The sequence below is a fragment of the Dasypus novemcinctus genome, chromosome 4 (genome assembly GCF_030445035.2).
Source record: "Dasypus novemcinctus isolate mDasNov1 chromosome 4, mDasNov1.1.hap2, whole genome shotgun sequence".
In the NCBI taxonomy this organism is placed as follows: domain Eukaryota; kingdom Metazoa; phylum Chordata; class Mammalia; order Cingulata; family Dasypodidae; genus Dasypus; species Dasypus novemcinctus.
Window position 1 is genome coordinate 87,881,397 of NC_080676.1, and position 27,667 is coordinate 87,909,063.

At 38.6% G+C, this 27,667-nt stretch overlaps 1 protein-coding gene across 11 annotated transcripts in view; it reads right to left on the bottom strand.

Moving 5' to 3' along the window:
• The window catches only part of SIDT1 (SID1 transmembrane family member 1), a 134,218-nt gene that overhangs the window by 40,264 nt on the left and 66,287 nt on the right, over positions 1–27,667 (bottom strand). For 6 of the 11 annotated variants that reach the window (XR_011648681.1, XR_011648680.1, XR_011648679.1 and 3 more), the window contains 8 exons: positions 26,820–26,941; positions 25,665–25,835; positions 13,872–13,917; positions 10,212–10,313; positions 9,461–9,544; positions 7,521–7,608; positions 6,274–6,345; positions 5,768–5,861 (listed from right to left, as the gene is read on the bottom strand). Coding sequence is in view for 7 of the 11 variants with exons in the window: in XM_071214820.1 (XP_071070921.1) it covers positions 5,768–5,861; positions 6,274–6,345; positions 7,521–7,608; positions 9,461–9,544; positions 10,212–10,313; positions 13,872–13,917; positions 25,665–25,835; positions 26,820–26,941 (779 nt within the window). In the remaining 4 variants the exon portion in view is untranslated. Of the gene's footprint in view, positions 1–3,582; positions 3,652–5,767; positions 5,862–6,273; positions 6,346–7,520; positions 7,609–9,460; positions 9,545–10,211; positions 10,314–13,871; positions 13,918–25,664; positions 25,836–26,819; positions 26,942–27,667 lie in introns of all 11 variants that reach the window. The other 5 variants (XR_011648678.1, XM_071214818.1, XM_071214816.1 and 2 more) reach the window with 1 other exon arrangement.

Genomic DNA, 27,667 nt, shown 5'->3' on the forward strand with positions numbered 1-27,667 from the left:
TTTTTTCAACATTGTTTTGGCTATTCTGGGTCCTTTGAATTTCCTTAAGAATTATATAATCAGCTTGTTAATTTCTACAAAAAAGCCAGCTGGGATTTTGTTAGGATTGCTTTGAATCTGTAGATCAATTTGGGGAATATTGCCATCTGTTTTAGTTCCTTATTCTTCTGTAACAAATTACCACAAAATTTGTGGCTTAAAATAATCAAGATATCAGCAGGGATGTGTTCTTTCTGGAGGCTCTAGGGTAGAATCCATTTCTTTGCTTTTTCTAGCTTTCAGAGATTGCCTACATTTCTTGATCTGCGGCTCCTTCCATTTTCAAAGCAAATCACTACAACCTCTGCTTCCATAGTCATCTCTCCTTCTTCTGCCCTTGATTCTCTTACCTTCCTCTTCTAAGGAACATTTTGATTACATTAGGCTTACTCAGATAATCCACCATTATCCCCCCATCTCAAAATCCTTAACTTAGTCACACCTGCAAAATTGCTTTTGCTATCTTAGGTAACATATTCACAGATTTTGGGGACTAGGACATGGACATCTTTGGGGGGACCATAATTCTGTCTACCATACCATCTTAATATTAAGTCTTCCAATCCATAACACAGGGTGCCTTTCCATTTATTTAGGTCCTCTTTAATTTCTTTCAATGCTGTTTTTTAGTTTTCAATTAGAAGTCTTGCATTTCATTTGTGAAATTTATTCCCAAGTATTCTATTCTTTTATGCTATTGTAAGTGAAATTGTTTTCTTAATTTTATTTTCAGATTGTTCATTGCTAGTGTATAGAAATACAATTGATTTTTGTATATTTATTTTGGACCTGCAACCATGCTGAACTTGGGGTTTTGTTTTGGGGTTATGAAATATTCTGATATTAGATAGTGGTGATAGTTGCACAATTCTGTGAATATACTAAAAACCACTGACTTGTACACTTTAAAAGAATACATTTTATAGTTGGGAATTTTATCTCAATAAAGCTGTTATTTAAAAAACAAGCATACCATTTGACATTGTCTATCAAAATTAAAATGTGCCTTACCTTCTTCCCACAAAATGGGCTTCCCTTTTAGATGCGAGGTTGGGAGACGTGAGAGTAGAGAGTTGGGAGCTACATATGCTAGTGCTTTGGTACATGCTCTTATTTACTTCAGCAGGGTGTTTAGAAGCTGCACACACCTGATCTCTTTATGTTTGGTGGTAGAACTTCTCTTCCTACTGCTTTTCTTCCTACACATGCCAACCTCATCCCTGCCTCAGGGCCTTTGCTCTAGCTGTACTCTGGGGTCACTCTGTCCCCAGATCCTTACATTGCTGGCTCCTTTTTGCCATTCACGTCTTGCTTCTGACCAAATTCGATGACCAAATCTAAAGTAGCTTCACCAACTCAGTCATTCTCTATCATTTCACTGTGTTTATTCTCTTCATGTCACTAGCTGAAATAAGTGTTTATTGATTGTTTATTTGCTTGTATGTTTCTCCCCTCTAGAATATAAGCGCCACAAGAACAGGGATCTAGACAGTTTTGTTCATTACTGTATCCTCAGCCCTAGGACAGAGTCTGGCACATAGTAATTATTGAATGAACAAGGCATTTTGTGAAGGAGGGTTGTATTCCTTTTTAATTCTAGAAAGCTGTATTATCTTTCCCATATCCTCAACGAGAAGTTAGAATTTGGCCAAATTGTACTAACTGGCAAGCTGAGCTCTAGTGAAGTTCTTTTATAATAATTCCAGAGACATTGACTGGCAAGAAATTACATGGGCTCATAAAAGATAATGTGTTTGGATTAACAGATTGCACCCATGCCTACCCTAGGTTTTAAAGCTGACAAAATTCTTCATTAGAGGAGTTACATGATTATAAAATTAGAGTGAAGTGGGCAATATCCAGTGAAGAAAGGAAAGATAGTAACTGAGAACTATGCTAGATTGGTTGTAAAATGATTGCATCCCATTTTTTATTCAACTTCTCCAACCAAAAGGTGGAGTTTATATTTCACATATTGAATCTATTTCACCTGTTGAATATATTGGGTTAAAGACTTATTTTTGGCCAATAGAATGAGGGAGAAGTGACATTGTGCTACCTTTGAACTTTCACCTTAAAGAGGCCTTCTACTCTTCAAATCTCTTTTGGAGCTAGGTTGCTGGAAGATGAGGAGTCAAGGGGCGCTGAGGCCATTCTAGAAAAGCCAGCTCCTAGCTCAACCACCACCTGCTGATGGCCTCTATGACCTCATCCAATTGAGATCTGCCAAGTTCAGCTCAGTTTAGCAGAGCCATCCAGCTAACCCATCTATTTGTGAGCAAACTTGAATATTTATTGCTGTATGCCACTTGGGTTTCTGTGCTTATTTTTGAATGGAACATTATTGTTGCAATGGATAACTAACACAAGAATCAAAGGGAAGGATGAGTACTCAGGATTGGGCAGTGTGACCTCCGTGTCTGGCAAATGTGGTTGAGAACAAGAATGAGAACCTGTATGCAGCCCTTGGGCCAGGGGCTGCATATTCACTCAATAAATACTTGTTGAATTCACTGGGCCTGAGGGATGGGAGAGGAATGATATTTACGTTCAGGCCAGTACTGCATAAAGATGTTTTGAATTCTTAGCTTTCTGAAGGCAGGTATGTGCCTCATATCTTTGTTTCTCATTCTGATCTCATATAGCATGCATTACGAAAATCATATGTATTAATGATAAGATATAGAGGATTCATTGAGCATATGGCATTATGCTGAGAGGACTGGCTTCATATGGTTTGGTAGGAAAATGTGTTATTTCTATTTAGTTCAATGAAGGAAGAATTCCCCTCCTGTTAGCACGTTCTCTCAGTCTGTTTTCCTATTTAGAATGCCAAATAGTTCTTATGACTCCAGATTTCTATTTTCAGTTTCTCTATATTTGGAAAGAATTTATGCTTGTGCATTTTACTGTAGCAAAATAATCTATCAACTGGAAGTTTCAATGGCGCCTTGTACCACAATTTTTTAAAACTTTGCTTGCTTCATTAGGTTGAATAACTTTAGGGAGATCTATATTCTGTTATTATTTTTTGTCTCTTTGTGTGTTAATTATGCATGCTAGTTATCTAAGCAGGTAAAAATCTTGTTTTCTGAAATCTAAAATATCAGGAGAAGAGACAATATCCTTCTCAGGAGAGAGGGAGAAGAGACGAACTTCTTTCTCCGTGACATTGGAGTTTATCTCACGTAAAACTGGGAGTTTTTCAGACCCTTTTCCAGTAGAAACTGACGGGTTACCAGGCTCTTGGCAGGGTCTGCTTGGTCAGGATTGCCCTCTCTCACAGGTATTTTGTTTGTTTGTTTTTAGGTACTGGGCCAGGGATTGAACCTGGAACCTCATATGTGAGAAGTGGGCACTCAACCGCTTGAGCCACAGCCACTCCCCTCACAGGTTTTGACCACTCCAGATGCATCTTGACCAGCCTGCTTAAGAGTTTAGGCTCTGGAGCTAAGCTGTCTTGTTGCAACCCCAGCTCTTATATTTACAGACTGTAAATACTCAGCAAAATGGCTTTGCCTTTCTGTGCCTCAGTTTTCTTACCTGTCAAATGGCGATAACAGCACTGATTGATATGGTGGACTAGATGTGGTACAGGGCTCAGCAGAGTACCTGGTTCAGAACAGGTACTTGTTAAATGTTAGTGATTACTATAATCTGATTAATTACTTGAGCTGATAAGCAGTTAATAAGGTGTACATAACCTTCCAGTTAATTTATGTAAAATATTTGCCTGTATCTCAGGACTTTTGTTTTTAACTTTTTATTTAAAAATAATATCAGAGTAGTTGCAAGAGTAAGAATAGAATGTAGAACACTTATATGTCCTTTACTTATATTCACTTATTGTTAGCACATTATCTCTATTTACTTTATCATTTTCTCTCTCTCCCATAGGTAGCTAGAAAGATAGACAGCCAGATGGATAGATACAGATTTTTTTCTGAACCATTTTGAGAGTAAGTTACATGTGTCATGGACTTTTCTCCCTAAATATTTCCAAAAATAAATATATTCTCTTACAATCACAGTACATTTATAAAATTCAGTAAATTTAATATATGACCTACATTTAATTTACTGCCCATATTCTAATTTTGTCAATTGACCCAATAATATCCTTTATAGCATGTTTTTCTTTCAGTACAAGATTCAGGATGAGATCAGCTATTGCCTTTAGTTGCCATATATCCTGAGTTTCCTTGTAATCTGGACATTTTCAAAGCCTTTCTTCATTTTTTATGACATTTTTTAATACAACATTCTTCATTTTGGGTTGGTATAATTTTCTCTCACAATTAGAATCTGCACTTCCAACTGTAATACTACCTAAGTAACAGTGTGTCCTTCTCAGGATCACATCTGGAAGCACATGATGTCTATTTGCCCCTCATTGGTGACATTACTTTTCATCACCCAGTCCATGTACTGTCTGATTTCTCCACTGCATAGGTGCAATTACTAAGCAACTTGTGGGAATACACTTTAAGTCTATGTAAATATTTTGAACTTCATCAGAAGTTCCTCTTAGATATAGCATCCATCGCTGATTCTTAACTCGATCCTATCTTTACAATGATGTTTGTAAATGATGATTTTCCAGCTCCAGCACTCTCTCTGTGTTTACCAGCCTGCCTTCAGTAGAGTCCTCCTATTGTCTATTTGCGAGGACGTCTTTCCCTAATGTGTAATTGTTTTAATGATTACTGAGTACTGAGTGTATGCCTGTGAGTGTTTAGGTCCTTCCTTCCTTCCTTTATTGATATGAAGTCATGCATTTCCACTTTTTTTCAATACCTTAATTAGTTTCGAATTTAAATTGTCTCAGATTTGGCCAGTGGTAGCTTCAGGTTTTTTGAAGGCAGTATCTCAACTCAAAGGTGTCCTCACAGGTCATGGAAAGGTGTTATTTTTTGAGCCAGAGATAGGCCTTTACCATTGAGATAGTTGTATTATTGAGGTCTTTCTACAGATGGGATTAACTTGACCATTAATCTCAAAACTCTATGCTGGTTTTATTTTCTTTACAAGTTCAAGAGGAAAACAAACACTTGTTCATTGTAAACCTCCTGCCATTTTGTAGTTGTTTCACAGATAGCACAACAAAGAATGGACTTTTGAGCTTCACACCTGCTGAGCACGGTGAGGAGAGGCTAGGAACTACAGTGAGGAGAAACTTCCTTGGTCAACTCTCAGAATGATTATCTCTTTTCCTCTTTATTTTGTTTCATGGGACATTTTATTAGAAAATTGTTGTTGCGATTGTAGGAAAGCACTGGTAAGGTAGCACCTAAACATGTCATTCCTGTAATTTATTTTAGGCCTTGACTTCACTTTTTTAATGGAATGTTTAAATCTCCATGTTTCAAAGAATTGACCATTTTCTACAGTCTGTAGGATTTACAGTGAGTATTTTCTGATCTAAAAAACCCACAAGCTGCCTTTCTGTTGATATTTCATGAACTATGAAAATAAATAACATTTCATCAGCACTTACTTTATACAGGGCATTCATGTAAAAGCTATGGTTATACTGTTCTTTGGTAAATTATCTCATTTTATAGATGAGGAAACTGAAGCACAGAGAGGTTAAGTAACTTGCTCAAAGTCACACAGTCAGTACCTGAGGTATATTTCAATCCAGTCAGTATGGCTGCAAAGTCTGTGCTCTAATCACTATTTAGAGGCAGGCAAAGTAGATTAATGTTTCTTAAAACTCTTGACCTACCTGATGTAATGAACACATGCAAAAAGCAGGTATCCCAAGTAGAAGGAGAAGAAGATGAAGACACTGAAAAGAATGGATTTCACATAAATGGATTCTGAGGGAAGAGAAATAATTTTCGTTAGTTGTTCTCAGCAGAAAAGAAGACGGTGCTTGAAACAAGATAGTTTCATGAGTTCCACCTCCATCATGTCTATTCGTAAGGCCTAAGAAATAGCAGGAGAGCTGTTAGAGGCTACGCAGACAGTATCCACAGAAGGCTGCCTTTCACAATGATGACTCCCCAGTGAAGCTGGAAAGGGACTGCCTGTACACAGCCTCATAATTGTGTTCCCTTCCCTTTTGAAAGGGATTTAGCAAAATGCTCTGATTCCCTCTTTATCACTATTGTGAACATATTTTAATTTTCTTGCAATCATTCTCTCTGGAATGATGACATTAGCATTGATTCATATAATAAACTTTCTGACAGAGGGATTTGTCCACTGCTTCCTAAGGGCAACACTGACCTTTAACAGAAGGAACAACAGTCACTTTAAGGTCCTTTGTTCGTTGTAGATTCCAGGTCTGGTTCTCCTTTCCTGGTTGAAAAAAAAAAAAAAAAAAAAAAAGAACAAGGCCCATTGGATCAGATACCAAGTTCCTGGCCTCTTGTGTGAACAGTTAAATAATATGTCCAGAATTAACTCTGGTTGCTGAATTTTATTTTAGCAAGAACTGGGGGAAAATCTAAGTTCCAAACCTTCAAACCACTGAATACCTCTTTTGGTAAAAGCTTCAAGTTGGTCTTTGATTGGGAGCATTTCAGTAGCACTAATCAATGCAAATGGAACTGCAGCTTTCCTTATCAGGAGAAGGGTTGTGGACTCTTCCCTGATATCCCCGTGGCTCAATGTGCCACAGATATCTGAAGAAAAGAAAGTTATCTCTTCTTTGGGTTTGCATTTTTCTAGCAAGTGAGATTTTTTTCCTTATAAAGTCATCAAAGGGCTTCTAGGTACCAAGGAACATTACATTGATAAATTCTACAGCCATGTAATTAAGAGATTAAAGGACACATGAGCAGAAATTCCACCTAAACACCAAAGGAACCTTGTCACACTCAACAGTCAACACTCTCCATCCTCATCACATATGGCTCATCAGCCGCTGGAGGTCTATGTTTTCAATCAACAGCCTACTCCATTCCCAAGGCAGTTACCCGTGACCATTTGTCCTGTACCTAAGAGCTCACACACCTCTGTCATTGGCATATGATGTCATGCTTTGCTTTTACTACCCTGCAAGACACAAGACTGATACCTTGACTCAAGAACTCTGATTTTCCCTTTTCTGTACTTGTGGAAATGATGACTGCTGATAAATATAAGTGTCTCCATTACTGTTATCTACCAAACTAATCTTAGGAAAAGGACCTGGTTTCTTGATCCACTGCATAAGATCATTACTTCATAGTAGCAAAAACTTGTTGAATAAAAGGCCAACTGAGTGAAAATCCTTATGTGGTGTGAGGGAGTACAAGACTTTGAAAAGATGCAATATACAAATGATAATTTGTAATATCAATAATACCTTTAGATCTTTTGTTTCCTTCCTTTTATTTTTTCTCAGACTGCCTTGCCAAATGTCTGCTCAAGGGTTCTCATTTAGGGAGAAATGGAGATGGCTGTAAGGGGCCAGTGTGAACCTTTGGCTTTCTTTCCATTCCCTTCCATAAGATTTTCCATGTAGCAGAGTATTCCCCACCATTTCTTACCCTGAATGAAGAAAGATCCTCCACAGGCATAATCTTCAGGTTTTATCACAAACACTACAAAGAACTGCTCGCCAGGAAAGTCCTTCTTCTGCATAAGACATAACAACTTTATGAGAGGCGGGCAAGAAAGAGTGAAAATAAGAGAGAAATTCCATGGGGGGAGGGCAGAAAGAAAGAGGAAACAGAAGAAAAGTAAAGTTTACCCCTGCCCCTAACACCTTAGAAAGTACTTCTCTTCATTCTTTGCTGGCTAGTCAATAAACACTATCTTCTTACCAGAAAGAACAGGTCAAGTCTCATGTACCTCAGACTTAAGTAATCACCCCCAAGGTAGAGATAGAATCTCTTTTAAAATATGCTGACATGATGTGTGTATATTTTTGTTATAAAATTACCACTGAAACAATAATTTATTTATAAATACCAAAAGGGCAAACTGCTGCATACAAAATGTGGTCCACACGCCTGGGAACCTGTCTACTCTGTCAATTCTTCTTTTTTTTAAAGATTTATTTAATTTATTTATTTCTCCCCACCCCCTCATTGTTTGCACTTGTTGTGTCTATTCGGCATCCTTGTTTCTTTTAGGAGGCACTGGGAATCGAATCCAGGACCTCTGATTTGAGAGGCAGGCACCTAATCACTTGAACCACCTCCATTTCCTGCTTTGTTATGTCTCTCATTGTCTTTTTTCTTCTCGTGTCTCTTGTTTTGTCATCTTGTTGTGTCAGCTTGCTGTGTCTGCCTCCTGACATGTCAGTTCACTGTCTTGCCCATCCTCTTTAGGAGGCACTGGGAACTTCCGCTTCCTGCTTTGTTGTATCTCTCATTATGTTTTTTCTTCTTCTTGTGTCTTTTGTTGTATCAGTTTGCCACACCTGCCCGTTGCATCAGCTCAATGTCTTCTCTAGGAGGCGCTGGAAACCTAACCAGAGACCTCCCATGTGGTAAGCGGGAGCTCAATCGCTTTAACCACATCTGCTTCCCATTCTGTCAATTCTTTTTTTTTTAGAGATTTATTTTTTCCCTTCTCCCTCCCCTGCCCTGCTGTTTTTGCTGCCTGTGTCTATTCACTGTGAGATCTTCTGTATCTATTTCTCTTTTTTGTCCCCTCTTCTCATTTTTTTCCTCTAGTATTCAGAGGGATCTGATCCTGGGAACCTGTGATGTGAAGAGAGGTTCCCTGTCAATTGTGCCACCTCAGTTCCTGGTCTCTGCTGCACTTCACTTTGACTCTCCCCTTCGTTTCTTTTTTGTTGCATCATCATCTTGCTGCATGACTCATTTGCATGGGCACTGGCTTACTGCACAGGCACTGGCTCACCACGTGGGTACTCACAGGGGCACTTGGCTCATCGTGCAGGCACTGGCTCACCACATGGCCACTGGCTCACCATGCACACATGCTTTCTCTTCTTCTTCTTCACCTGGTGGCTCCAGGGATTGAACCTGGGTCCTCCCATATCGTAGGCGGAGGCCTTATCACTTGAGCCACATCTGCTTCCCGCATTCTGTCAATTCTGAAGTCCCTTGTGGTTACTGTTACTGACACAATTTATTAGAATATGTTTAATTATCCTAAATGGTTTAGACAAACTTCACCCCACAACTGGCACCTCCCAATGAGTAGATTGGAATCTTCTGGTAGCCCTGGGGCCACACCTTTCCAAGCAATCTGTCAGTTAGATGACTTACTCCACCATGGTTTCCCAAGATTCCCCAAGGGGAATGGAATGCCTGGCAGAGGAGCTTTGTCCCCTATCACTCGGACTTTGATTTCAGGCTTAGCAATCCTGGTTTTTAGACCAATCATAAAGGAGAGAGATACAAGGCCTATGGTAGATGGCCATCCCTTCTGGATGCTGCTCCAGTGGTAATCTGACTATAAATCATGCATTGTCATGGACAGTAGTTGTGACCATATCAATGATGTCTCTCACCTGTAGCGTGATGGCAGCTTTCTTGGTCATGGACTGGTAGACACCGTTAAATTCCACATTGTGGTCAAGATCGTACACTGGGCACTATAATGTCCACGGGGGATAAGAAGGAAAGGATTACTAATGTCAAATAATGTCATTCCGCACTAGGCATTGTCAGGGCCTTCCTTATGGGGTGGGGAGTTCCTTACTAAGCCAGAAGTCATGAAAAGTTTTCCCCCAGAGCAGTCATGAAATAGTCCCCTTAAAACTTGGTGTCTTGCCCTCCAAGTTCAAGGTCACTTTCTATCAAAGATAACTATGAAAAGATTGTATTAAAGTGTATTCACTTTACCCATCCTTTACTGACACCTTATGAGACAGAAATAGACTAATGTTTCAATGAAATTTTTAAAAATAGAACAAAAGATAACTTTCTTTTTTATTTCTCTTGTATAGCCTATAACTTGGTCTTGTTATTTGTCACAATCCTTCCTTTTTATCCCTTCCTTGGCCTTCCATGTTATTTGTCATGATCCTTCCTTTCCCTCCCTCCCTCCTATTCTTTATCAACTATTCTCTATTTCCCCAAATCAATGTCTGCAAATATGGACTGCCCACTTGTATGTGCAAGATACAGTTGGTATTATTTAGCAGTTATGGGGAAAGTACATAGTAAGAGGATGACATGGTCCCCATTCCTCTCCTTAATTTATTTACTGAGACAATACAGTGCTCCATATTGGAAGGCTGACAAGTTATCGGGACTCACCATGATATTCTGGACCGAGACAACAGAACATGGATAAGTCATTTCAGACACCACTTTAATGATAACTGAATCCACATCTTTGGGAAATTTGTATAGAAAAAACTGAGAATAAGAAAAAGAAAGAGATGACTTATTAATATTAACAAAAGTTTTCATCGTGACCTCAAACTATTTTCACATGAATAAGATAGGTTCCTCTAATATTAGACACAAAGTTCAGAGTTAAATCTCAGTAAATCTCCATTAATTCCATGAGTCACTCATCTCATCAAGCAACTGCTCTCTGCTGGGCTCTGGGCCAGGTATTAGGAATACAGCCAGGAATAAGACAAAGTCACCATTTCATGACAGTGTTGTGATTTCATTTCTTTCGCAATTAAATTTTGCCAGTTCATACTTAAGAAGACCTCCCAGCCACCCCCACCCTTTGAATTAGGGATATATCAGATGTAACTTGAGCCTGGGTTTACTTCTGTGTGGTCATTTTGAAATATAAAGCTCCACCTTGTAAAGTAGATACACCTGTTCTTCAAGATTTTTATTAATAGTCTTCTCAGAGGCTGGACTTTGCACTGGACCCACCCTTCCCTAGATCTTTTTCTAAAGAATCTATTTCCTGGTTGGACGACAGGAAGAAGATATTTATTTTTTATTTTTTTAAAGATTTATTTTTTATTTATTTCTCTCCGCCCCCCCCAGTTGTCTGCTCTCTGTGCCCATTCACTTTGTGTTCTTCTGTGACTGCTTCTATCCTTATCAGTGGCACTGGGAGTCTGTGTTTCTTTTTGTTGCATCATCTTGCTGTGTCAGCTCTCCATGTGTGCGGCGCCATTCCTGGGCAGGCTGCACTTTCTTTCGTGTTGGGTGGCTCTCCTTACGGGGTGCATTCCTTGTGCATGGGGCTCCCCCCCGGAGGGGACAGCCCTGCATGGCTTGACACTCCTTGTGCGCATCAGCACTGCACGTGGGCCAGCTCCACACAGGTCAAGGAGGCCCGGGGTTTGAACTGTGGACCTCCCATGTGGTAGGTGGATGCCCTGTCCATTGGGCCAAGTCCGCTTCCCAGGAAGAAGATATTTAGATTCAAAGACCAAGCCCTACATCTAGGCCCCTGAAATATATTCGCAATTTTGGGCAGGCTGAGATTGCTTTAAAATATTTCTTAGCTATGACCAGAGTCAGGAAACCTTTCTAATAGAAGATGTTATACTATGTACCTATTTAGATTATGAATCCACTGGAATAATTTATTAACTTTACATTTTAAACATGTTGCTAATTATGAAGAAAAGGGACTTCTGTCCAATAAGTAGAAATAGGGTAACTGATTGAAAAGCTTGACATGAAATACATGATTAACATTCTGAGGATGGTAACCCAAACAAGCCCCATATTCTAGGACTCTAATAAATGCAGGGCTTTAAAAGACAGGCAAAATATTTTACAGCTCAATTTTGCATTTCAACATCCTCTTTACTAACCTGATTTTGAGTACCACAGCAATAAAATTAGAATAATTTTCAATAACCAAAAGCTTTCTGATAGGGAGAAAACCAATCTCAAGATTGAGTGTTCTTAACGCTGCGGTTGAGAAGTCTGTTCATGCTTTGTAACAGATGGCAACACCCCCAAGAACCCATTTCATTTTGAGCTTTCATTTTGAAGCTTGATTGAAATATAGAGAATACAAGTGCTTCCCAAGGTGAGTTCTTTAGAATTCTCAAGAGCTGTTCTTGGTTCCATACTTTGTAACTCAGGAGCATGGCTATGATTACCGTGAGCAAAAATGAGAATCATAATGTAATCCTATTTATTATAGTAGTTGGTTTTCTGCATGCAATTCCTATCTACATGCCAAAGTATCAACTTCATTTATCTCTAAGTTACCATAAATCCCAAGTAATAACTGTCTTTGAGTCCTGTCCTGATAATCTAATTTTACCAGAAAGAAGCAAATGACAGGCACCCAACGCAATAGATGGAGGTGGAATTTAGGCTAAAAATTCCCTTCTGGGTCTTGATTCCCTGCCCAGTTTCTGCAATCTGTTTCCAGCTATGGAAACAGAGGCAGACAGTGATGACACGGGTTATCTGAGAATGTGCAATAATTCGGATGAGTTTATAGGAACAGAAAATCTTTTCCTGAAATTGAAGAGGATACAATAGAGGCCAAAATAGGAACTGTTAGGAGTAAAGTAAGACTTTAATAGATATCAAAAAATTTCTGTTTTTTTTACTGGTTCGTCTTAACATATATTTTATACTAGTTTGGGGTTTATGATACAAATAATTTAGGTTTTAACATTTACATATCTTTCTAAAATAAAAAGAAGCCAGACTATATCTTTGTCACTGATTTTCAGCCTATAAGCATCTACTAGAGTTCATACCACATTCTATATTATATTTATTATAATTCTGTAGAGGACTCTGAGACTCTTCCTATATTTGGGGTACAAGTTTTTTTCCCCTCCTCTTCTAGGTATCTCCCATTAAACCTAATAACTACTATTTCTTTATTGAAGGGGTCAATAAACGCTTAGGGCAAGGGATCATGGGCCTGTGGGACACTCCTGCCACTGGGTGGCAGCATATATGTACCACAGAGGCTTTCTCTGAGAGGGGATGGTTAACCCTTTCAGAGAAATGCTTGGGAGAACTGTACACCTTTTCCCAATTCTGTGTTCAATGACATCGTGTTGGGAGCTCAAAATTGGCCACGGTGGAGGTATTTACACTGCAGAAGTGGGCAAATGCTACAAATCAGGGCTTTCTCTTTGGCAACCAGTTGTCATATATTTACCAGCATACCAGTGATTGTGATAGATTTACAATAGTGTCCATATAATATACTAACCTCAGTTTTAGTATTTTCATAAGCAAAAATAAGTGGCCTTTTATGATCAGGGCTGTATTAAAGACTGCAGAAGATACATGATAAATTTCAGGACATTAATTAAATCTGTTTTAAGCTTGTTATTTAGTGGACTTTACTCTTTATTTCAGAAACTATGAAAGAAAAAGGAAGATAGCTAGAAATATCAGAAAATCAGCCTTAATTAATCAATATTTTCATGCATGTTCTGTCTATGATTATGGCGTAACGGAGAACACAAAAAACATCTAATTTTTCAAAAAATGTTTTGTCAGTCTGTCTGTTCTTTCTTTACAACAGGAGAAACTCATTTATTCCAGCCATAATTTAATTGCAGCAATTAAAATCTGTCTAATTTTTATTCTACTTTCCAGGTCAATTAATTATTTCCTGTTTAATGTTGACCTCCCATTCTCTGTCTCTATTCCTACTATAAACTCCTGAGGGCAGAAGTTGTGTCTCTCTCTTCTTCACCCCTGTATCTCAGCGTTTAGTACAGTCTAATACCGTATTTGGTACATAGTAGGCTCATGATTTGCTGGATGAACCTTGAACCAAGAAACATCTACCAATTGCCATGCCTCCCATTTCAAACCAGTTAAAGTGAAAAGATTAAATGTTGTGTCCAAAACTCCAGGGCATAAGAAACAGTCCAAAAATACAAATATATTTAAAGTTGTGAAAGATCAAGGGAAACACCACAAGCTGACTCTTCCTGTTACTGTGGTTTCTTTGGGTAACACCGACAGATAGAATGATAATAACTCCTGGAACCCTTAACTTACCTGAGGTTGAGAGGGGCTGGCAGTGAAGTGAAAGGCAGCATTTGTCCTGAGAAATATAAATGAGTAAGGGAAAGGGGGGAAAGTGAGAGAAAAGCTTAAATTAGTAGGCTAAAATAAAATAAAATAAAATAAAATAAAATAAAATAAAATAAAATAAAATATGTATTTAAAAGAAAGTCATCTTAAACTAAAAGCAGGAAAAGCTTTATGCCTTGTTAAGGGAGTATTCTGGTTCCATTAAACTGCATGGGGATCTGGTTATTTCCACACTCAAGAATGATCAAGTTGGGGAAGGGGATTGTTTTTATATCTTTAAATATCCATGAAGTCATATCTACATAAGTTATTACTTTTCTTACTTTTGTTTTGCCTTTAGACTCTTAATATTTTACAAGTAAGCACAGGGATTCAGCATCAAAAGTGGGCTGAGAGAGAGAGGAAAGCAGGCTTGATGTCCCTTTGGATAATGTCAACAACACTTCAAAATAATTTTGATGTACCTATTTACGAGCAAGGACTTGCTGTCCGATGCACACAGAGGACAATACTATGACACTGGGAGTTTGAGAAAAGAAAGGGTTTTATTGTGATGCTAACTGGAAAGGAGACAGGAGACAAGGTTCAAATCTGTCTCCCAGTCTGAGAGGTAAGGGAGATTTTACGGAACTAGGAGGTGAGAAGTGGGGCCGAAGTGGGGAGGTTTGACTTTGCATTGCCCAATTGGTTAACTCTAGAGTTGTCCAGATGTGGTAGAGGCCAGATTTTCCTTATTGAAGGACCTCTTGTAATTGATTTGCTACCTGGACCCCAGTAAGAGGATTGAGACCACCCTTGGTTACACAATCTAATAAAGGACCTTAACTGAAGTAATTTCATCAAAAGGTCCCACCTACAATAGTTTACGTGCACAGGAATGGATGAGCTTTAAGAACAGGATTTTCTGGAGTCCACATAAGCTTCAAACTGCCACATGGACACACAGGAGAGAACACCATGTGACAAAGGAGGCAGATGGACAGGGACACGCTGTAAGCCAAGGAACACCAAGGACTGCTAGCAAACATCAGAAGCCAGAAAACGGATGAAAGCGTTTTCACCAACAGGTTTCAGAGGGAACCTGCCCTGTAAACACCTTGATTTCAGACTCCTAGTCTCCAGAACTGTGAGAAAATAAATTTCTGTTATTCTAAGCCACCAAGTGTCTGATATTTTGTTATAGCACTTCTAGGAAACTAAGATACTTTAAAACTGCCACATGATATCTTGTGGGAAGACTATAGTAAAGATTTAAATTACTTTTTGATTTTTTTTTCTTGTTGAATGTTTCATGTTGTGTAAAGGTGGTGCTTTGGGTGGCTGTGGGCAGGGTGGCCCAGATATATCAGGCTACTTTTCTGCTAATAGAATCAACAGGACTTGGTGATCAATCAGATGTGGAAGGTGATAGGAGGAATCTAAGATGATTCATTCAGCCATGTCAAAAGTCTGGTGAGGTTTACTGACAGAGAGACAGGTGAGAACCAGGGAAGTGATGGTACATCCTATTTTGATCATGTGGTATTTATGGTGCTTGCAGGGTAGTCAAAGGCAGAAGCCCAGCAGACAATGACTCGACTAAGCACTGGCTGGAGCTCAGGAGACAGCCCTGGGCTGGACACAGAGACTTGTATTTACTGACTTTTTTCTGGTTTTTATAGCAACCAAATATATAGGAGAATATATGTGGCTAAGGAAAACAAGAAGGTCAAAAACAGGACTGTGGGCTACATCCTCATTTAAGGGATGGGCTGAGAAACAGGAGCTGTCAAAGAGGCTGAATAGGCAGAACCAGAGTGTTAGGAGAAAACGCAGGAGCAGATGTCACAAGAAAGAAGAGGCTTTAAGAAGGAGGGAGTGGTCAGTATCAAATGTCATAGAGCGGTAAACCTTGTTGAAAGTTAAATCACTGGATTTAGCCATGAAGAGGTTAATGTCACCTCAGCAAAGGCAATTCCCGTGGGATCGTGGCAAAGAATCCCGCTAACAGTGGGTAGAGAGAAGAATGAGGGATAGATGAGGAGACTATCCTGTGAAGAAGCTGGTTTGTGACTGAGATACAGGGATCACGGGGGAGTTCTGCTGGAATGTTTTGCTTGTTATAGTTTTTGACGATGGGGGACACTAGAGTATATTTCTTTAAGCTAAAGGGGGAAAAGGCAGATTAAATTTGTAGGAGACGTTGTACAAGCAAAGTCCAAGAGATAGTTGGAAAGGATAGGATCTAATGCATGAGCACAGAGTTTATAGACTGGAGGAAGAGCGTCAGAGAGTTACAGATGACAACAGGTTTAGAGGAAGGAGTCAGGGAGTTCATGACAGATGGCAGTAAGGAGATATCAGGGAATGATATTCTGAAGCTTATAGTTCAAGTGAGTAATAGGTGTAATTTCTTTCAACAACTGAAGTGGGGATTTTGAATGCCCAATGTGCTCTCTACTGGGAGCTTGCTGTGGTTAAGATAAATAAGATGCTGTGAACCTCACGTTTTCCTCTGACACTCATCTCTAAAGCTGCCTAGATTTTGTCTCTGCCTCTCTATTTACCCCTTCTTTTCACCCCCGTTTCCTGTTGTTTTCTCTGCTTTATTTCTCTCCTTCCCTGTATATAGTTCTTCTCCCTCCCTCTGCATTCCCCATGACCCCTCTCTGCCTCAGAAGCACCACTTCTCCCTGCCTTCTTTATCTGCACCCTCCCATCTCTCTTCACTCCATCTGTTTCCTTTCCTTCCACCTCTCCCTCAAACTAGCTCAAACATAGAAAAACCAGTCTTTAGTCTTCTTATATTTATTTAATAAGCATTGGTTTCCTGTGTTTAAAACTAAGAAGTGTCAAGTTTTACACTTCTTCCTCTAAAACTGGAGGGCTGTGTGTGTGCATCTCAATTAGCTTTGCTCTGTTGGTTAATGACCTTTGATAAAATAAACCTTCCCACCTCTGTTAGAAGTTCTGGGGAAGGCAGCAGAAGATATGTGGTTTCATCGGCATCAGACACATTGTGTACTTTGCACGTACTGTTACCATGAGAAAGAGAAACTTAAATATGATAGCCTTAAAGAAAACAAAGTTTTCAAAGTGTGTATGTGTTGTATTAGTGAAAAAAAAATCATGAAATACAAGAAAAAACAACAGGAATTTCATATCCATGTCCATACATTCAGTATTACAACTAGAATTCAAATGGTAGGGGGGTATAAAAACAAATTCCTGGCCAAAGAAAATTGGCTGCTCCTGGAAATATGCTGTCTGTTGCTAGCCAAGAAAATCAGAGTCTTCTTCATTCCTCTGACCTGACAAAAAGGAGAATTAAAAGCTCCAGGTTGCCCTGGTAACAGCAGACGACATTCCCTATCCTGGAAACTGGTTGAAAGGGCACTGCACAGGCCAGCGCACAGCCCCGTGACTCCTACATTCTGGCCATGGAATCTCTAGTGCACACACACAACTGGGTGTGACCCTGACTTCAGTTTCTGTAGGTGACTTAACGCCAGAAGTTTTCAACTGCCCATCAGCAGAACTATTCCTCAGCATGGCTAACAATTTCTGCTGAAAGTGGACTTAATATAAACTGCATCAGTTGCTGTGAGCTAAATTCTGAGCCTAGTCTACCAACAGACTAAATTGTTGATCATTACCTTCAGAAAGTGTTCAATGTTTATTAACTTCTAAACAGCACCTCCAATTATAAACATCTTGTTTAAATGTCTCGACATGTTCTTTCTAAAGTAATCTTTAATAAAAATGGTTTAATTTTTATAAAAGGGAAATTAGGAGTGGAAGAAAAGATTGCACCAGGGGGCAAAGCTAGTGAGGGACCCCAGCAGTAGTTTAGGTTCTTATTTCCAGAAATGAAGGCCAGATCGGGAAGGTGAGTTTTTTAGTTATGGAGGCATCGAGAGGGCCGTGACCTTGTATGAGTGATCTGCACAACTAAAGGTAAGGCAAGAGCAGGAAAGAGCTAAAGCCCCAAAAGAGCCCTTTGCAAAACTCTAGAGGAAGCTGAATTTGTCTTTGTGTTTTCCAGCCTTTTGAACTGTTTGACATGTGCTTAGTCTATACTCCTAGAAAATTTATGGTCCCTGCGTATTTCTAAAACTCTCTTTTCCTCAGTGCCTGGATCAAAGCTGTCTTTCACAGAAGAAGGGAAGTATCCAAAAAAAAAAAAAAAAAAAAATTCACAGTAAATCATTAATTGGAGAGAAAATAAGTTCATTATATTCTTCTTTGGGTGGTTTTTATATTTTAAAGAAAGGCCTTGGAAGGCAATGCCTACCCCCAAAAGGACTAAATCTTAGAGAAGAATTTCATTTAGTCAGTGGGGCAGGCCTTTGGGAGGTATTTCAGAGCAGGTGGAGCATGGTTCTATCTCTAGGGCCCATCTCCTGTTGATTGTCTATTCATCATGTTGTTGTTGTTGTTGTTTTTAAAAGATCTTTTGTCTTCGGTAAAGCCATGGGCAGACCAAAACTGGTTTGTGGGTATGTTCTCTTTCCTGTACCCTTTTCTTCTGAGCTTGTTTAACCATAGATCATATAACCTGAGCATGTGCAGAGACACTGACTCTTGTCCTTTAGATGACCTTTGAGACACCAGGAAAAGGTCACCTCCCTTGGAACCAAGACAGGGAAGAAGGCATGTGAAGATGGAGGCAGAGATTGAAGTGACGTGTCTACATGGCAAGGAAGGCCAAGGATTGCTGGCAACTACCAGAAGCCAGGAGAAAGGAATTGGACAATTTTTCACTCAGAGCATCCAGGAGGAGCCAACCCTGCCATGACCTTGATTTTGGACTTCTGAACTCATGAATGGCAAGATAATAAATTTCTATTGTTTTAAGCCACGTGGTTTATGATAATTTGTTATGGAAGCCCTAGGAAACTAATACAGTGAACAGAAAAATCTGGCAGAACAGTTTTAAATAGAAAATAGAAATAACGTATTATGGTGGGAAGAGCTCAGAAGTGGGAATCAGGAATAGGATCTATCCTTGATTTTGCTCTTTCCTAGCTGTGTGAGATTGAACAAGTCACTTTACCTCTCTGGGTGTCCATTTGTTCATCTGTCAAAATGAGGTGGGTGGGTAGGATTCCTAAAGTTCCCTCCATTCTTAAAATGTACAATTCTAGAAGAAAAATCCCAGAGCTTGTTCCATATACATTGAAGTTGGCCACTCAAAAACATACAACAGAAACTGAAATGATAGGAATTTTGAATTGACACTTTAGTTTTTTGTTTTGTTTTGTTTTGAAATCAAAACCTATGGCCCAGATCCCACCATAAACCTCAGTCTTCCTCATTAGCATCATCCTCTGGATTTCTGGGTCACCAGCAAGGTTTGGGGTGGGACAACATAGAGCAAGAACTTGCCAGGGTGGAAGAGAAACAAATATCTCAGCTACTATCTCTCCTCAGGCTTATCCTGTTCTCATAAAAGTCCTAGCAACTGCGTGCATTTTGAAATCTCTGAATGTCTAGTAGCTAAGGTCAAATCACATTGTAAGAAGTGGAAATGAAAAACAATGTGAGGGAACAGATTTGCAGTTTTGCCAGCATACAAATCATTCATTAACACTCACACAGAATTGCCCCCTTATGACTTCAGTTTTACAGAATCCAGCTCTTCAAAGAGTCTAATTAACCTTACAGAAAAGCGGCCCTACAATTCAAGTACACTGCCACTAGGTGGCAGTGACCAGTCAAAGCCACACAGTCCAACTATTAATGGTAAGGATGAGGCAAACTGCACTCTATTCAAGTAATGTGCTGCAACCCCCCTCAAATGCATACCTATCAATTCCCGTGTATTTTAATGGCATAAATAGACTTTTAAAAATTATTTAAACAATTCAACTTAAGCATCATTATGTAAAAATTGTTTTAGAGCAGTGGTCCTTGAGTCTGGTTCTAGACCTTTAGAATCATCCTGAGGAAATTTAAAAATTATATAATATCCAGAACTCACCCATAAAGACTCTGATTTAATTAACCTGGCAGATCTTGTGTACCAGAGAATGTTTTTCTGGAAAATTTTTCATTTCTTTTTAGTATCTTTGCTTTTGAAAGTCTAACTTTACCTTTTTCAACATCAGAATTAATAGGTGGATTTGGGGGAAAAAATTACAGCTACTTCTTCATTTTGACCATTCATTCACCTAAACTGTCTGTCTCTATGGGTACAGTACTATGTCAAGGGATGTGGAAGAGACCAAGACAAATATTTAACCCCTATTAGCAACTCCACTGGCTAAAGACCTCTTTATAAATGGCTTTGGAAAATTTAAAGAAAGTTTCCTAGTAGAAGAGAACATTCTGATCAGAAAAATAAGTACAAAAATAGTTTACACTATTTTAAATTATCTAATTTTTAAAAAATTACATTTATTGAAATATATAACAAACATGTAAAAAGTGGACAACTAATAAACATATGTCTATATAAATTTTAACAAAATAATTATACCAAGTACTCCCTTATTCCTCCCCAAAAATACCATTATCTGGGTTTCTAACAACATGGAATAGTTTACTTTATATAAATGGCATCAAAGAGTATCTATTCTTTTTGTCTGGCTTCTTTTGCTCAATATTGTGTTTGTGAGATTTACTCATGTTGTTAAGAGTAGTGGTAGTTTGTTCATTTTTATTGTTGCATAGGATTCCATTAGACAAATATACCACAATCATATAGGTAGGAATTGGGTATAAAACTAGGAGTAGAATTACATTGTCAATCTTTTCAAATTTTATTTTATTTTCTTTTTTCTTTTTTTTTTAAAAAATTTATTTATTTATTTTTCTCCCCTCCCCCCCCCCCCACCCCGGTTGTCTGTTCTCTGTATCTATCTGCTGCGTCTTCTTTGTCCGCTTCTGTTGTCAGTGGCCCAGGAATCTGTGTTTCTTTTTGTTGCGTCATCTTGTTGTGTCAGCTCTTTGTGTGTGCAGCACCACTCCTGGGCAGGCTGCACTTTCTTTCACACTGGGCGGCTCTCCTTACGGGGCACACTCCTTGTGCATGGGGCTCCCCTGCGCGGGGGACACCCCTGCGTGGCAGGGCACTCCTTGAGCGCATCAGCACTGTGCGTGAGCCAGCTCCACATGGGTCAAGGAGGCCTGGAGTTTGAACCAAGGACCTCCCATGTGGTAGGCGGATGCGCTAACCACTGGGCCAACTCTGCTTCCCCTTTTCAAATTTTAGCAGTTCTAGCAATTGTAGTGGGATCTCATTATGGTTTTAATTTGCTTTTCTGATAGTAATGAGGTTGTGCTTCTTGGCCATTTGGATATCTTCTTACACAAAGTGTCCCAATTTCTGGTCTATTTTTCCAATGGGCTTTCCTGGTTTTTTAATTTAAGAAAATGTATAAAATTAATATTAATATTTTCAAAGAATTGACTTGTGGTTTTGTTGATTTTGTTCATTGTCAATTTGTTTCTATTTGATTGTTTTTGGCTCTTATTTTATTTTTTCCTTTTATTTTCTTTGGGTATAATTTTCAGTTCTCTCTCTAATTTCTTCTTCTTTTCTAATATGCATTTGAAATTATGTATTTTCTTTTAAGCACCACTTTATTGCATCCTGAAACTTTTGATGTTATCTTTTTATTTTCTAATTTTCATTGTGATTTCTTCTTTGACCTGTATGTAATTTAGAAGTAGACTACTTAATTTCTAAACATTTTTCTAGTTATCATTTTTGTAGTTGATTTCTACATACTGTGACTTCAGTCCTTTGAAATTTATTGAGGCATGCATTAGAGTTCAGCAATTTTGGTAAATATTCACGTGCACTTGAAAGGACAAGTATTTTGTCATTTTGAGATGCAGTTTTCTATACATTAATTAAGTCAACTTTGTTCATCATGTTATTTCAATCTTTTATATGAGAGATTGGCAAACTTTTCCTTAAAGGCCCATTGGTGAATACTTCAGGCCTGCAGACTATATAGTTGCAGTCCTAACTGCTCATCTTTGCCACTGTAGCATGAAAGCATCTAAAGACAATATGAAAATGAATAAATGTAACTGTGTTCTAATAAAACTTCATTTGCAAAAACTGATGGCCATTCTGTGGGCCATATTCTCTGATTCCTTTTCTAAAATATATATATTAAAATTTTTGGTCTGCTTATTCTATCACTTATAGAGATGATTTCCACAGATTCTGGACTTGTCCAATTCTCCTTTAGCAATTTTTGCTTTTTATATTTTAAAGTTACATTGCATAAAAATTTAAAAAGTTTATGCATTTTTGGTGAGTGACACTTTTATAAATATGAAGAATCTCTCTATTTCTCATAATGATAACTGCCTTAAAGACTTCTTGTATAATATTAATATAGCTACACTGACTTTCTTTTGGCTAGTGTCGGTATGGTGTTTCTTTTACTATTCTTTTATTTACAACATTTATATGTTCTTTTATTTAGGGTTGAGTTCTTGTAAGCAATATATGCTTAGTTTTTTGTTTTTTTCCCTCCTTTAACTACATCTGATATTATTAGTGTTTTACTTGGTATATTTGGGACCACCTATATTTGATATAATTACTGATATGCAGCTATATGTATATATATATATCTTATTAAGTTTTTCATTTTACCTGATTAAGTTCCCCATTCTTGTCTTATTTTGGAATATCTTTTAAAAAAAGATTCAATTTTCTCCTATATTGGCTTGTTAGTTTTACATTCTTTTACTACTTTTTCAGTGACTACCCTACAGATTCCAACATGACTCCTTGACATAATTTAATATAATATAAATTAGTTCTTTAACCATTTCCCAAACAATTGTAGGATCTTAGAATACTTTTTTTTTAAAGATTTATTTTATTTATGTCTCTCCCACTCACCCTCCCCCCACAGTTGTCTGTTCTCTGTGTCCATTTGCTGTGTGTTCTTGTCCACTTTTGTTGTTGTCAGCGGCAAGGAAATACACTGTGTCTCTTTGTTGTTGCGTCATCTTGCTGCGTTAGCTTTCCATGTGTGCGGGGCCATTCCTAGGCAGGCTGAACTTTTGCTCTGGGCGGCTCACCTTATGGGGCACACACCTTGTGTGTGGGGCTCCCCTACACGGGGGACACCCCTGCGTGGCACGGCACTCCTTGCGTGCATCAGCACTGCGTATGGGCCAGCTCCACATGGGTCAAGGAGGCCCAGGGTTTGAACAGCAGACCTCCCATGTGGTAGACGGACACCCTATCCACTGGGCCAAGTCAGCTTCCCTTAGAATACTTTAACCTATTTATTAATATCTCCTTCTGCCTTTTATGTTAATAATGTCATACATTTTAAATATATATTTTAAAACTATACAATCAATATTAATTTATGTTTACATGTGTTTTTACTTTCTGTTGTTGTTTATTTCTGTTGTTCTTTGTTTCCTTTCTATATTTCTGACTTAATTTTCTTCTTGCAGGAAAACTTCCTTTGTTTCTTTTAGTGTGGCTCTTCTGAAGATGAATTCTCTCAGTTTGTTTTAATCTGAAAACATCTTTCCTTTACCTTCACTTATGAGGAACATATTTTCTGGGTATAAAATTTTAAGTTGATAGAAAATTTTCTTTTAGTTTCTTAAAAATGTTATTCTATTGTCTTTGGCGTCTATTAAAAATTTACAGAGCTACCCGTTCATTTTATTTGCCTATTGAATGTAATGCATCAGTTTTCTCTGCTGCTTAGGAGAGTTTTTTTCTGTATATTATTTTTCAGCAGTTTTACAGTGATGTTCCCAAGTGTGGTTTTCTTTGTTTTTGTCCTTTTGGGGGTTTCTAGTGCTTTTGGAATATGTCACTTGATAGATTTTTTTTGTTAGGTTTGGGAAATTTCTCAGTTATTAACTCTTCACATATTGCTTCTACTCCATTCTCTCCTTTTCTTTTACTAGGATAAGGTCTTGTTCATCTTCCTTTTTTTCCCCCTGTTCCTGGAAAAGTGTAGAGGACTGTCACTTGTGATAGTGACATAGTCCTGTTGAGGTAGGTAAGAGGTATATGCTTTTTCATTGGGTGAATATGAAAATCGATTCTCCTTCTGATACTCTTCTTCCTCTGCTCCAAAGTGCTAGTGAGAGTTCCAACTCACAGAACTGTTTTCTCAAGTGCAGTTTCTGCTCCTGAAATCTCCTCATTTTTGCCTTAAAAATTAATCCATTTTGTTCTAGTGAGGCTAAAACTGGACCTGTAGATACATAGACTTGCACCCTACCTGGGTGCTAGCCCCCATCCTAAGCAGTGTCCAGACTCATAGCCTCCAGCATTCTTTTGGGAGGTCAGAGTCACAGAAGGGTGGGTGGCAAATGAGGACAGCAGCCAGGAGCTTGCCTGCCTTTTCCTGTCTTTTCTTGTTGCTTGGTAGCAGTTCTTTATATATCCTGCAAATGAGCTCTTTGTCAGTTGTGTGTTTTGCAAATATATTTTCCTACTCTATGGCTTGTCTTTTTATTCTCTTAATGATGCCTTTTGATAAGTAGAAATTTTAATTTTAACATAAATCAATTTGGTGATATTTTCATTTTACATTTATTTAAAATGTTCACAGGGGAGGAAATAGGTTGAACTCTTTGCAAAGACTTGAACTTAGAGGAACTTAGAGGGAAGATAAGTTTCTGGAGTTCCTGAGTTTCTAGCGTTATTAAGAAATAATCTCAGGCTTTCCCTTTAAATTTTCAAACAGATTTACATAATAATTTACAAGAGTGACCTCTGGGAGAGAACAGATCCTTTGGAGACAGCCCCTGTTTAAGCAAATACTATGAAATGGGTTGGGTTAAACAATGGGCATTTATTTGTTCATAGTTTTGAGGCTAATTAAGGTGTTAACAAGGCGATGCTTTCTTCCCTAAAACTGGCATTCTGGGGCTGGCTGGCTGTGATCCTTGGTCCTTAGCTTGTCTGATGGCAAGGCACATGGCAGTGTCTCCAGGTCCTCTCTCCATTCTCTTCCAGGTTCCGCTGATGTTCAGCCTCGCTTCCTGTGGCTTTCGCTCTCACTATCTGAACTTCATTCACTTATAAAGGATTCCAGTAATGGGATGAAGACCCATTCTGACTGAGGTGGGCCACACCTTACCTGAAGTAACCTCATCAGAAGGTCCTACTTACAATGGGTTCACGTCCACAGAATTGGATTAGGTTTGAAAATATGTTTTACTTGAGTACATACAGATTTCAGCCCCCAACTGGATTTACTCCACCTATAATATAAGCAATTCGAGATGGTGTATCCCATTGGATTTGGTTTCAAAGGATGGTGGTGGCAAAAAGAAGGAAGAAATAGTCATTAATTTTTGCCCAAAGGGCAAAGACAGATATTACTTTCTACCTACATCCATTCCTAAGCTGGAAGAAGAAAAGTAGAGCAATAAGGATAGATAAAATAGCTTTAGGTCTTCCTTAAAAATTTTTTTTTCCTTCAGGAGAGTGGCATTAGTTAGAAATACAAAAGTACCCAATCGTCAGTGATTCTTGCCTGGATCACAGATAGGGCACAGCCGTCAGGCTGACCCCATGATGTCAACTGCTCTTGCTCTCTGATTAGCCCCCCATTACCTCCTTATTATTGTATAATCTTGTATAGATTAGAGTCCTACTGCTCAGCTATGGGAAGGAGAGTTCAGGAGGTATTAAATAAAAGGCCAAGTGAATAATTTTCTTCTAGAGTTCTAATCTGTAGAGTTGAAAGCTGGATTGAGCATCCATAAGCATGGGAAGAGCAGATAAGTAAAGTGAGAAAGGCCACAATGAGTCTTGCTTACTGGAGCTGGAAGTGCTTGATCTTGGTAACCAGCAGTTTGTATTGGGAACCCAGGGGTGCCATGGATGCTACATCAACAAATATCAGCTGTTGCAAAGGTCCTGTTGCATTGGTTGCCTCTGAGGGACATAAAGTGCGGCTCACTTCCTGGTAGTTGTAGCTCCTCTGGTATCTGTAGGAGCCAATGGGGGGAAAAACAGCAACAACATGAAAGAGACTCAATGAACAAGCAGGGGGAAAGCCCATCTCATTTACTTTTCCCCTTATCTGTTGCTGAGTCGTGTTTTTTAAATTTCAGACTTGATCTACTGATAGAGATTTTAGAACTAATGATGTTGGCACAGGGCTGCGTAATATAATACCAGGGACATGAGAACAGTTTAGTGCTGAGCAGTTCACCTAAGCAGCATCTACATTTCATTAAATTATTCTTCTAATTCAGTGAGAAAAATATCTCAAATTTTGAGGGTAAATTGTACCAGATAAAACAGCCAATTGAATCCATTTTTCCACTTTTCAAACTTTTGCTAAAATGGAGTATAAAGAAAGCCTCAGAGAGAAGTCAAGGCTACCACAGTATTTCAATCCTCAAATTTCTCATCCTTTAAAAGTTAGTGAACAATAAACTATGTGCCCATGTCTCTAAATCTTCTGGTTCTTTTCTTTTTAGTGCTATTGTGCTTTACATAGTTCTCCTCATGAAAATATAAGCTCCAAGAGGTCAGGGATTTTTTATTATTTATTTCTTTATTTATTACTGCTGTGTCCGCAGCACCTATCACTTAGTGGTGCTCAGTGACTATTGAATGAAGAGTGCACACTCCATAGGCATTTACTGCTGGATCTAGCTCTGTCCTAGGTGGATGAATCATTATCCTGCCAGAGTTATGGAACATTCTGGATAGAATTTAAAGATGGAAAATTTCTTCTAGATGCTGCAAATCTAGGCAGGGTGATTATATCTGAAATTTAAAGAGGAAGGAGATTGAACAGAGCTAAGCAGATCTGGGAATGTCCCACGGTCACTGCACTTAGCATGCATGAAACCTGAAGCAGAACATCTGATTTCTGCTTTCACTGGGGAAAAGACCAATTAAGTTCTCAGACATTGAAGGAAACCGCTGTTGGAAAGTTGTCTTAAAAAAAGCCCACTTACAGTCCTTGGAAGAGTAGAGGAACCTGCCAAGATAGCACCGCTTTCTGCTGGCGAACCACCACGAGGATTGGGTAATCGAGGTTCTCAGAGGAACTGTTGACGTGCACCCGCACAGCGTTCACCTGTGAGGCAGGGTGGAGGGGGACGTCATGAAAATCTCCTTCTCTCTCTCCCTCTCTCTCAAACGTACACACGCACATACGCATCCACCATACCTGCCATGTAAAAACTAACGTCTGGCATTTACTTCTCACAATAAATAACGCAAATGCCAACTCCCCCTTTCTTTCCTCGTTTACATTGTTTTCCATAGTGTGTTTGAACCTTAATTGCATCTCGAACTTACCTGGGGAGATTTAAAAACTACTGATTCCTGGATCCAACCCTCTTAGATTTTGATTTAATTGGTCTTGGGTGAAGCTAAATTATGGAGGCTTTAAATGGGAGGCTGAAGAGTTTGAACTGGGCATTGAACACAAGATTTTGAGACTGAACCCAGAGCAAGAAAAGGAAGAGATTTGTATGTGCTTTTTTTTAAAATTAATTGAATATAAATGCTAGAGATATGAATATCTTTTAAAAGACCTAAAGAGGCTTAATAGAGGACAAACTTTAATTTTGGTTTGGTAAATTATTCTGTGCTTCAAACCAAAATGTTATTGCACCATACTGTTAAAGCATAACAGATGGCTTGATGATTCTACCAACAACAAATCATGATGCTCTCACAGAACATATACCACAGTGCTGGTTGTTTTTCTCTTTGCCCTGCTCCAAGGTGTAAATCAATTCCTGAAACAAAATTCCTTTTTATGTCAGTAGCTCCATGGTTCTTTCTGAATACATGT